General features: G+C 42.5%; 1 protein-coding gene across 2 annotated transcripts in view; it reads left to right on the plus strand.

Annotated features, from left to right (window-relative positions):
- gpd2 (glycerol-3-phosphate dehydrogenase 2 (mitochondrial)) overlaps positions 1 to 12,420 on the plus strand; it is a 157,739-nt gene extending 145,319 nt beyond the window's left edge. The window contains exons 16-17 of one of the 2 annotated variants that reach the window (XM_072446669.1): positions 2,855 to 2,953; positions 12,019 to 12,420. In XM_072446669.1, coding sequence (XP_072302770.1) covers positions 2,855 to 2,953; positions 12,019 to 12,144 — 225 coding nt within the window. In that variant the 3' untranslated portion in view covers positions 12,145 to 12,420. The remainder of the gene's footprint in view (positions 1 to 2,854; positions 2,954 to 12,018) is intronic. The other variant, XM_072446677.1, reaches the window with a different exon arrangement.
- Positions 12,421 to 12,687: the final 267 nt, after the last annotated feature.

A 12,687-nucleotide genomic window follows, 5' to 3' on the forward strand; every position in this document is an offset into this window, starting at 1 on the left:
TTCTGCTGCGTTTTGCGGCATACCAATGACGCTCAGTAATGCACAGTTGATGATTGCGTAGTCAAATTGTTGTTTGTCCTGACAAATTGCAAGATCGTGCTGAACGCATACCTGAGCAGGGAGAAAGGGAGAAAGAGCCTCGGTGACCCGGTTGCACCCCCTCCTCCCTGTAGAGATGCTAATGCTTAGCATTAGCGTTAGCATTAGCAAATACCGAAAAATATTCTGGTATGTAAAAATGCCCAAGACGGTGAAAGTGATCGTAAAGAGGTATAACTTGTTGAAATCGGTGAAAGTGTTAAGGAGTGGAAACGCGTAAAAAATCCTACAATCCTAAAATACAAAAAACATTATGTCTGCTTTATGACATCATAAGCAGACACTCAATTAACTTTAAGAACCAACCTTGATCATCTGTGTATCAAAAGAAGTGAACGTTAGCGAGGTTTTGACTTTGCATGTGTAACTGTCCTGGAACACAACCGCAAGTCGTCCTCCGAGTCAACCTGGGGCGGCCATCGCAACAACAGAGCAGCCAGCTGGGCAGAGTTCATTTAAATTAATAAACTCTCCCTCTCTGCCAGGTCTCTGTAAGAAACATGAAATCAAGGGTTTGTCTAGTGAAAGGTTCATTCAAGGAAAAGGCTTTGTTAGCAATTGAATGGACATTCAACAGGCCGAGCCGGACCGTGGATGACTCACATCCATTGGTTCAGTTGGGCGTAGCGGGATTGGTTGAAGGCACGCGTTATGTGATTCCCATCTTTTCCGTGTGGGAAAACTCCGGTCAGCCGATGTAAACAAGCAAGCGCATTGTGGCGATGTACCCCAGCACTCACAATTCCAATGCCGTGCAGGCTCCTGGACAGCAGTCCAGCACAATGAACACCTGCAAACATCAAGAAGAGGGATCAGGCGTAAGCACCCAGCACGTTTCACAATTTCCAGGCTCATCCACTACGAACACAAGGCTTGTCTGCGCTTCACCTGCACACCAGACCTTGTGCCTCTTCTCCTCTGCTTCCTCCTTTTTCCCGGGCCTCGGTATAGCAACAAGACTTCAGATGAGTTGGGCGGACAAACAAGGGGGGGCGGAAAGGCTTGTTTGTCCTGGTCTCATGTACCAAAAAGCGACTCCATTGACGCTTTGATGCAAAAAACTGAGCCACGGTCGTAAACCGGTACAGCAGAAACACAACAGTTTATTGTCTGGGATGTTAAGACTGCATATGTTGTAATGATCACCACTAATAAGCGACATAACAGGATTCGAGCAGTGGCCTGGCCAAACACAGGCGCCATCTTACTTCCGGGAGAAAACGACGCTCCAGGGTTTCAAAACGCATTATATACAACTGTAAGTTTAAATCTTAAACTTCCATTCTGGTTTAAAGAATAATTCTCTTTTGCATCCTTAACTCCTGCCATTGAAATGATAAAGGGGAACGATCTTGAAAGTGTTATACGCTTTGGCAAGACGAGCACTGATACCAGTGTGTTTGAGCCAGCCGGCTCAGCTGAGAGGGGTCCAGGCACGACCCAGGAGGAATCCCCACAGACAAGGGCGCAGGCGGAGTATTGGCCTTCACTGCGGGTGTGCACTCTTCCGAGCCAGAGGAGCTTGGAAGGTCATCTGATTCAAAATCTGACATGATATGTCGCCACAGTGTAGCAGGGTGTACAGGGTTCAGAATAAGCGGTATCACATCGCAAAATGCTACGCAATTTCTCTCAAATGCAATGCGTTCGTCAGAAAAAAGGGCTTTTGTATCGCAGCTTTTGCGATACAAAAATGTGTGTTCAATCGTATAACCAAAGCGCCTAAAAGTACTGATCACTCGTCAATCGATCGTCAATAACGGCTTGACACATGTAGGACGCTGTGTTGTCATGACTAGTCCCGCAGCTGTCTCAGAGCGCGAGTCTGAAAGTGGGAGGAGCCACGTGCGGTAAAGTTAGTGTCACAGATTCGGACTTCCAAGGTCAATAGCTCCTAAACGCAAAAGTCTTTGCAGATCATTCACATGCCAAACACTCATATTTACACTGCCAAGTGTCGACAACCTCGTTTTAAAAATCAGATGCGTATTTTGGGCGCAGCGAATTACACTGATCCGAATGCGCAGCCGGAGCCGAGACGAGTGCTTAGGGACCGTCATCAAATGTGCAGCTGGAGCTGAGACGAAGTACTTAGGGACCATCATCAAATAGCAAAACGAAAAATGGAAACGTTTTATAGCTGGAATCGAACGGCAAACAGAGCGGTACAATTTGGATAACACATAAAATACACCATGATGGACACCACAGCAATCTTTATTTTTCCATCAGAAGCTTAACACATATTTTTTTATGATTGTAAAGACAATATGTAAATGAGACTCCTGCAAATAGTCATCTGATTGATGATGATATGGAAGAAAGTTGTAAATAAGTTTATCTAACTTGGTGTTAATTAATTTGTTCAACTAATTTTATTTGCAAGTTTTCTGGGTTTTTAAATTATTATTTTTTAAAAGTTTAAAAGTTCATTTGTTAGGCTTTTTTTTTTAAATAGAATGTTTACAAATACATTTGAAATAAATAATCTTGTTACATCAATGGAAAATATTGATTGTTAGTCACTTTCGTGTTTTGCTATGCAATTATCAAATTGCTATACAAATTTGAAAAAATTAACGGATTGTTTAGCAGCACCGCTATACAAGTGAAAATCCTTAATCTGAACCCTGGTGTATATATATATGTGTGTGTGTGTATATATATGTATGTATGTATGTATCCCAATGTATTTTCTTGTCAACATCCATCTATACTTCACAACCATTGACTCTTCTGGTTGTCCTCTCCTCAGAGCATTAACGTTCACATTGATGAGAACACCCTCCATGAGATCCTGAATGAGGTCGACCTGAATAAGAACGGCCAGGTGGAGTTTGACGAGTTCCTACAGGTACACTGATTACACACATACACGCGCACGCACACATTTTTTGCACAAAGTGTGTAACCAAAAGAGCAATACAGAGAATACATTTGGAAAAAATGGGGATTTAAAAAAAAAAAATGTCTTGCCTTTATTTAGGCATCACTCATGGCTGTCCTATCGTTTGTTGGTTTGTCTAGTTTTGTCCAGATTTCAAGAATATATAAATATATTTTCACTCAAACTTTATGTTAATACTAACTCCTTGCCCACCCTAACCCAGGCATTGTTTTTTGTATATTTGTTCTACATTTCCATAGAAAAATTGTCCATTATAACAGCAAAATGTGTGACTGGTGACTGATGTTGCTTTCTCTAAAAAAGTTCAATAGCTCCTGGTGAACACAACTCTTGTAATTACAGATTTTTGTGGAGGATTGTCAACCAAAAATGTTCATGGTAACTAACCGCTACTGTCTTTGCTCTTTTTATGACCAGGATGAAAAAACGAGTGAAGGTAGTATTCAGTCGTCAAAGGGGAGTGTAGTTCTTTGATTCTTAGATTTCAATGCTTTTTCATTTATTTTCCGGGGATATGGACAAGCAACTCTGTGTTATCATATTCACATTCCTTGTCATCGCCCCATCTGCTCTCTTTCTCGCGAGAGCTCATCTTTACTCAAACATGCCTCCTGGGGGCACCAGCACAATACAGCATGCATTTCAAAAATTATGATTTTATGAGTTCTATAAGACATTTTATGTCCATAAAGTATTGTGCTTTTCAATTATATGTTAGACAAATAAAAAGATGTGGGGGGATCCAAAATAATAAACAAAAATGGCTATTTTTCAACACTACCCCAAGAGCTCACTAAATTTATTTTAATAGCCACTACATTTGCATATAATTGCGTTCAAATTCAAAATCTTCTCAAACGCTACATAAAAATTTCCCCCCCAAAAATGTTTAAGAAATGAAGAATGTAGAATTTTTTTTAACATTTCCATAAATCGTGATTTTGTTTAAAATTCACGATGACCATACCGAAGGCGTATCAGCTTCAACTTCATAACATTTCATTGCTCATGGGTTTTGTGTCTTGTGGACAACTTTGAAGTGATTTCTAGGAAAACTGTTGGAGAAAATACCAAAAGTACAACGAGGTGCACTTTTGTGGGCGCCGTGTTTGACCCAATATGGCCAACTTCCTCTATGACTTAGGGCGGAGTCATAATATCATTTTTCACATGTCCTCACATGAACTATTTTTTGGAGTGAGCGTCATATGTTTACTGCTCCCATTGGCCCATTGTTAATCGTTTTTTGAGCTGGCGCTACTGAGCCGTCTTTTAATATTTTTTCATGGAACCTTCACTCAAAATTAGAACTCACGGACTTCTAAAATTAGAACTCACGGACTTCTAATTTTTGATACCACTCACTAGCATATCCGTCTTTGTTTACTACTCGATTTTTGCGTTTTTCCAGCCCCGGATACAATTCTAATCAGTCCCTCGCTGGGACGATTCTTGTCCTTCGGCTCGGGCCTAATAATAATAATAATAATAACAATAACAATAACAATAACAATAACAATAACAATAACAATGAGAAGGAGACATTGAGACATTGTTCGAGCCAATTAATACAATACAAAACACTTTCACCTGCTAGGGGATCTCACAACAAAAATGATACACTACACAGCTCTAACCATCGCCGAGAAAACTGTCCTCAACTGGAAAACCATTGGAAAAAATCTTCTCACCGACTTCAGTACAAAGGAATATACATCCCCCCCTATAATCACTCATTTGAAACGGACCTCCCCACGCAACGCTCTCTGACCTTTTACAACGCTTGATCCCCTTCACTTCTTCCTCCATCCTCCACTCTTCATGCATTTGGAGTTGCTGAAGTTTAGACTGCGAGAGGCGAGGATCGTTCGCAAGGTCTTTATTTGGTGCATACAGGGAATACAGGCAAAACAGTAGCTGGTTGTATTGTCTTGCTCCTGAATTCATCCTCCCACAGTTTAACTGTGGTTTATATAGCTGTTGCTTGGGTCTGATATAATGGCATGATGTCAGCTTTAAGATTGTTTGTACCAGTTCACAGATAATGAGAAAGTACACAGTAAAAATATGGTGTCCCAAATAATAAATATGACACAGAAATATAACTATAGCTTGGTCAACATTCACAATTCCCCTTTGATCATATGTGATCACACTAAAGAGGCACCAGACGCAACCTCACAGAATAATAGAACGTAAACCCCCCAAAAACATATTGAATGTTTAAAAATCAAATTAAATCATTGTATACTTCATCAAATCCATAAAAGGAGCATCCCCAACTAGATAATGTGCAATGGCTTTAGCCATTGCGAGTGTCTGCATTCTTGCGTAAAAGTACTACATGTGTGTAGTAAAGACTTTATTCTTGTTAGGCTCGAGCCATGGAATGGAGTGCTCATTCCAAGGAATGTTCGAGTCTATTGTTCTTCCCCTGGTTTCGTATTCCTATTATTCCTATTCTTCATGTTCATACTCGGGCATTTTTGACCCCCTGAACATCGATGTAAGTCACACATGGGGAAATAGACGCGATCGGCTCGGCCTGAATTCGAATAAAATGGAGCTTGTCGCATGGATCCACGCGGAAAAGGATGTTCTAACGTGCTTTGAACCTATATTTCGTCTTTTTGTTGCTTTGAAGCTTCAATACATCGTTGTGGCAGTAATTGTTTTTAAATGCTAAAAAACTCTCTCAACAACGAGCATTAGGCCAACATTAGGCGGCGGGTGCGGCGCGGAGCACGGGCAGTGCGTACGGGGGAGCACGGCGCACCGCGGCCCGTGAGAGGGAGCACCCGCCCTGCTCCCAGCACTGGCCACGGCGCGCCGTGGACCATGTGGATTGTCTAACATGCGCAACAGGTGACATTATTTGGAGAGTTCATAACTTGTGTTCAGGGACTAAAGGTGAGCAGGGTCTATCAAGCTACTATCGTTTATTAACGTGTTAACATTTTATGTGAAGCCAGTCTTTCGTCTTTTGAGGGGGGGAGGGGGTCCAGAGAGAGACGAAAAAAATTACGTCTTTTCAGCTTCAACCCATTTTGAGAAGATCCCTTACGTCCACGTCCTTGATTGTAGATGATTGCTGTGAAGCAGGTGTTTTGGCGTTTGCATTTGGGTCTGTAGCTAATGGTGCCACCCGTGGTGTTGCCATAGTGTACATGTCCCATGACCATTTTAATTACCGTAGCAAGCTTTTGGGCACTGTCTGACACTGGATTATCTTCTGTTGCCACAGTCATTACCTTGATAGATTTAGTTTCCTTCTTTTTATCATTCACATCTACTTGAGCTTTTTAAGTTGTAGTTTGAGCACTTCAACTTCCATTTTCCACACATCCTCATTCAGTCCTTTATTGTCCTTCAGATATTTGGCAACATGATGTTGGCAATGGGCATCAAACTCTTGGAGTAGAGGCCAACAAAATCACCCAAATGATCAGATTTGGGTAGTCCTTTTACCACAGTAGTAAAGAATATGATGGTGTTGCTGGTGCCATCATGGAACCGTGCTTTAGCTCTTTGCTTGTAGTTGAAATAGTCTTCATAATTTTTTCATTTCAAGAGCCATCAGTGTGTCGGGAATTGTTTAGCACCAGGGTTAACTGACGCTTTATGGTGGCAAGTTGTGTAGATGCTCTTACTGGAGCGTGAATCCGCTTGAATACTTCAGAACGGACTTTGGCCTCTGTCTGCCTCGGACTTTTGCTCTTACAAGAATTGGAGACACATCTCCCCAGAGAGTTTCTCCTGCAGTATTTGTGGTCAATGTTCTGAGAAGGCCGGCGCACCTTGTGTCAGTTTTGGCAGTTTTAACATCAGCCCATTTAGATCTTTCAATGTGGATGGTTGGTACACTGCTTGGTTATTTGCAGTCATTTGGAGAAGTGCAACTAGAGGAAGAGTCTCTTCATTGCTGAAAAACTCATCATCTTCTTCCTTGGTGCCTTTGTGGATGGGGAGTGGTTGAAGTTCTCCACTCAGAATTTTTTTGTCGTATTCACCTTTCCTGTGAATGTTTTCACCAGATATTAATTTGGTTTGGACACAAATTAGTTTAAACCAATTTTCTTGTGTTGTTCCGCTCCTCTTCGCATTCCTCCTGTGCTTGCTTTTTTTTTTTAGCTTCTTTCAGTGCAGCTTCCATGAATTTGTCCCCCTTTTGTACATGTTTCTTTGCTTCTTGTTTTCAGCGCTGATTTTTTCTGCTCTCTTCACTCCAAAAGGGATCAGAATCAGAATCAAAATAGGGTTTATTGCCATTTGTCGATAAAACAAAATTCACAGACATAGGAACTTGTCCTGGTGATTCGGTGCAACACAAACAACAAAACATTGAACACTGAATACTAAACTGCATTATATGTACATAATAAAATAAAAGTATGAAGTTATGTAGTGCATTAGGAAGTGACAGTGCAGTGAGTGCAAGGTGCTTAGGCAGTGTTCGTGAGTCCATCGGCAGAGGGAAAGAAACTGTTCTTGTGACGGGAGGTACTGGTCTGAATGGACCGTAGCCTCCTGCCTTGAGGGGAGTGGCTCAAATAGTCCGTGTCCAGGGTGAGAAGGGTCGGCTGATCCGACCTGCACGCTGTAGTCTCTGTTTGTACCACACGGTGATGGAGGAGGTGAGGATGGACTCAATGATGGCCGTGTAGAATTGCACCATCATCTCCGCTGTCAGATTGGCTTTCCTCAGTTGCCGCAGGAAGTACATCCTCTGCTGGGCATTCCCGGTGAGCTGATGGTCCTGGGTGATGGTGGTGCCAAGAAAGCGAAGGGAGTCCACAGTGGAGATGGGGGAGTCTGAGATGGTGAGGGGTGAGGCTGGGGGGCTGTGACTTTCCTGAAGTCCACGATCACCTCCACTGTCTTCTGGGCGTTGAACTCCAGGTTGTTACCACTGCACCAGGACCAGCCGGTCCACCTCCCTCCTGTAGACAGACTCATCTGCTGGAGGTCCAGCAGTTTATGTACAGGGAGAAGAGCAGGTTAGAAAGTACATAGCCCTGTGGAGCTCCTGTGCTAATAGTCCGCATGTCTGAGAGATTCCTCCCCAGCCGCACGCACTGCCTCCGATCCGTCAGTGCGAAGTGCTGGGCAGAGACAGGCAGAGGTTGGGTGTGAGACATGGGTCACAGAAGCAGCAGAGACAGGTAGGGGTTGGCTGTGAGACATGGGTCACAGAAGCAGTAGAATCCGGCAGAGGTTGACTGTGAGACATGGGTCATAGGCGGGAGCGGGGCAGCGCAGGGGCAGACGGTGAGAACGTGGACGGGAGCAGGGAGGCGTCGGAGCAGACCGCGAGATCATGGACGGGAACAGGGAGGCACCGGGACAGACGGCGAGAACGTGGACAGGAGCAGGGAGGCGTCGGAGCGGACCGCGAGATCATGGACGGGAACAGGGAGGCACCGGGGCAGACGGCAAGAACGTGGACGGGAGCAGGGAGGCGTCGGGGCAGACCGCTTGAACGTGGACGCGAACTGGGAGGCGCCGGGGCAGACGGTGAGAACGTGGACGGTAACGGGACTTTGTGGTCCTCCACTGTGATGTACATATTTCTTCCCACTCCTCATCCGTCAAAACAAAAGTGCCCAGGATTGATGCTCCAGTGAGAACGTCGTGTGTAAAGAAAGGACCCACGTTGACAAAGCTCTGTACCGCATCCAAAGTTAGTTTAATACAGAAATGGCAGTGTCAAATACAGGACAGAAGAACAGCCTGGGCCTCCAGATGATCAGAAGAACCCCGTTTCTTTCTCGTGGTCGCTCTCTATAGTATCCTTACACAAAGCCCTCTATATCATATCTTGACATGATATCACACATGGAACATTTTCAACCAATGGACGTGCAGATGTAAAGAATATCCATATTTGGGTAGCACCAGGGGAAAGTTACAGAAATTAGATCATAAGAAAACACAGATGTATACGAAGCATCTCAAGGCCTCGCTTGGTCTGTTCTCGGCCGTTAATCAGATGTGGGCCCCTTACATTCCGTGGAATAGACATTTTAGAGAGATGTAGAAACTAAACACATTCCTAAAAGCCAGTCTGACCTTGCATGGGCCTAGTTTTAATACACTTCACTTCCTTTTCCCATTTAATTATATATTTAGTTGAATATATTTAGTAGATTGGCTGTCCATGTCATTGATACATCCATATACTTTAGATATTATTCCCCTTGAAAGTTACGACTTATATGATTTGATAAAGATTTCAATAAGTTTCAGTATAATTGTTGATGGGTTCTCAACTTCCTTCAGGTTATTCAGCCGTTTGTCATCTACCAGTAAGGCCTGTACGGGAACCCCCGGCACAGCATTGCATTCAATATTTTTCCATTGTGCCTTGTATCCTGGGTCACACCAGTACAGCATTGTTCTGATCTGGGCAGAAATAAAGTAATTTTTCAGGTAAGGCCTCAACCACCTTTTGGTAGTTGTAGAGTCTTAAATCGGATGCGGGGTCTTTTACCATGCCTTATAAATCTATATCCATCTATAAATCTTGAAAAAAAGTGCATTACAGATATTGTGTATTTTCACAATTGGCCAGCAGGGGCGCAATGAATGCCTTAACTTCCTCTTTTATTTTGATGGAACATTTCCTCTTGTGCCGTGGTCTTAGCGTTAGCATCAGCATTAGCGGCGGGTCTCTGTTGCTAGGTGACGGAGGTACAGGAAGAAGGGGGTCTAAAGAATAAAGTCTAAGAGAATAAAGTCCAAGAGAATGCAGATCAAAACACGATTGCGCGGCTTTTAATTATTCTTGATGTTGAACCACCGTAAAAAGCCTTACTGTTTTTTATGTTTTGATCATCTATTTGAAATTAACACTTTAAATGTTGGTCCTGTACAATTTATTTACGTTTGTGGTCGTGACATGACAAAGTGTGTAACAGGGGTATGAATACTACTGCTAGCCTCTGTGTCATATTTCTTACAACATATTTACATACTTGAGTGCCTTCAAAGTTGAGCTGACTGCACATCTACAGGAATGAACATGCCGAAACATGATTTGATGGTTTGAACAAATGAATGTTGGTCCTTCTATATAGGACTAATCCATGTACATATGTGACCGACCAAGGGAAAAGCAGTTACATGTCACCCTGGAAACATTTTGAGTTATTCACAGATTCTGAAAGTGTGAAAGCTTTCCAATGATGTCTCACTCATGCACATCTGATCATATTTGAGTCAGTTGTGGTCATTTGAATGTACACAACTCTCAAAACCTTTCACTGAGAAAACAGGGCTCAAAGTTTTTCACTTGAGTGAGCCCAGAGTCACAGGGGGGCTCATTTGCATCTCATTGGGATAAGCCCTCCCCCCTGTCACACTGACTGTCACACTGACAGACTTGAATCAGAATTAGAAGTTACTATATTAAAATGGAAATACTTGGATTACAAAAGGCCCTGAATAGCATCAATGAATCAGAATAGGGTTTATTGCCATTTGTCGATAAACAGAATTCACAGGTGATTCAGTACATAATAAAAATGTATTAATCCAAGAATGTGAAATTAATCCAATATTTACAAAATCTGCAGATGTTCAATGGTTTCATATACTGAAATACTGAAAGGTTCACAATCTGGTTGTATAAATAGCGATCAAAGTTCAACACGAGATTCAGCATAAAACATCCAGTGTAGGAAGTGCACACACATATTAAATAACATTTGCACATCTCAATGAAATAGCAATAAAGTGTCCATGAAAGAGCAAGCAACAGAGTTTTTGTATTGTCCAAAAGATAGCGCTGTGACTGATTTGAGAGTTTGCAAAGTCTGTGGTGTCTTTTGGGTGGGATCGGACGGCTGAATCAGCCCCTACCATACCGCAGGCGACTCATGTTGAAGGATTTGTAGGTTTGTAAAGTTCAGTGAATCAGTTCTGGTTCGGGGTCCAGGCTGGTCTCAGCTCGCCATCAATTCAATCTTTTGTTCTGGTACCCCGCTGGGCACACCTGGCCTGTGGTCAATAGACAGGACCATCAGTGAAATACCCAAACATTAGCTATCTTCTATGTAATTTAGTTCATCTCTTTAAATTAACAAATAATGCAGTAAATACTTCAGTACATTCATCAATTCAATTGTATAAATACATTATATAAATACCTTTCGTTAAGATAAATAACTGGTTGGTACGGAGCTAAACGCAGATAACAAGTTGATAGCAAGTTTAGCTTCCAACTTAGCCCCACCGCCCGGAGCTAAACTCAGGTTTTGCCACGAAAACTAACGTAATGCATCATAAAACAGACATAAAGCACAACCCACACAACCTACGGGTCAAGAAATACTATGTATGTAAGTATTTAATTTGTACACACAAAACGCAGAAAAATAACCCCATTCAGTGCACTGAAGCAGCATGTTAACTTAGCATTGCTCCGTGTCTGCTCCGGTGCGCGAGGCAAAAGTAAGATTCTAAAGTGATCACGAGACCGCCTTAAAACACAGCGTTAAAGCAATTAGAATAAAAGTACCTCAGTTCCGTTGCAATGTAGTCCAGGTAATCATCTCTGGAGAAAGTCTGGAGAGTAAATAATGTCTCTGAGAGGAGAAGACAAGGTCTCTCCCCCAACCGCATGTGAAGAACACACGGAGGCACGTAGCTGTAGCCATGCGGTTAGCAGCTGATTGGTGGAAAAATGTAAACAGTACGTGGCTGAAAAAAGGGTAACGCCCCCCGCGCGGCACACAAAAACTACCCATTTTTAACAGCTTAATGTGTACTTTTAAGGTAATGAATACTGATATCTGAAGCGCGGAGGGGCTCCTTTATAACTTTCACATAATGCAAAAAAACGAAAATCACAAATTTGGGGGGAAAAAAACTAAAACACTGTTTTTCTCAGTTTCACTGAGGCCGACATGTACCGGCATTTCCGGCGCGCCGGCACATATTTGATTCTGTGGCCCTTGCTCTAACCGTGTCTGTGTGTGTGTGTGTCTGTGTCTGTCTGTGCACTCCTGCAGCTCATGAGTGCGGTGAAGAAGGGACAAGTGTCTGACAGCCGGCTGGCCATTCTGCTCAAGTCTGCGGAGGAGACCCTGGACCAGAGACGGCCCGTTACGGTGGACCGCAGCGGGGGAGGCGTCTGACCACACAGAACCGCACAGATTTTAGAGCTTGATGCTGGGTGGGGGGCTTATTGTTTCACAAGAGGAATATAAATGCATTTTCATTATATTGACTTTTATATACAAAATTATATATTTGGAGGCAACCCAGCCTCCAAGCTGTTATATGCGATTAAATATAGAATAATATACTTAAATTTGCCGTTTGTAAATTTCCTGATTTATGATTTTAACATCCATCACTAAATATTTATGAGTTCCGAATATGGCTGTACAGTCATTTTAATTCTAATGAAATCATGAGCAAATTATGGATGAAGATTGGAATAATTATTTTTTTATTGAGGCAGTAAAAACATGTGGTTTGGAGCAGATTCCATCCAATCAAGAAATAATTTCTTATTTTTGTGCTTTTAATGGCCCTCATTTACTAAAATTCTGTACAGCAATTTTGGGATTTATCAATATTGACGTGAGCGTACAAGTCCAGAGGTGGTGTATGCCAACTTAAAAAATATGCCAAGCTGTGCATTAAAACCACTCTTAATTTCACAAAACGTATAG

This window comes from Eucyclogobius newberryi, unplaced genomic scaffold (assembly GCF_026437365.1).
Source record: "Eucyclogobius newberryi isolate DKJ021-1_F unplaced genomic scaffold, fEucNew1.0.hap1 SCAF_1, whole genome shotgun sequence".
NCBI classification, from domain to species: domain Eukaryota; kingdom Metazoa; phylum Chordata; class Actinopteri; order Gobiiformes; family Gobiidae; genus Eucyclogobius; species Eucyclogobius newberryi.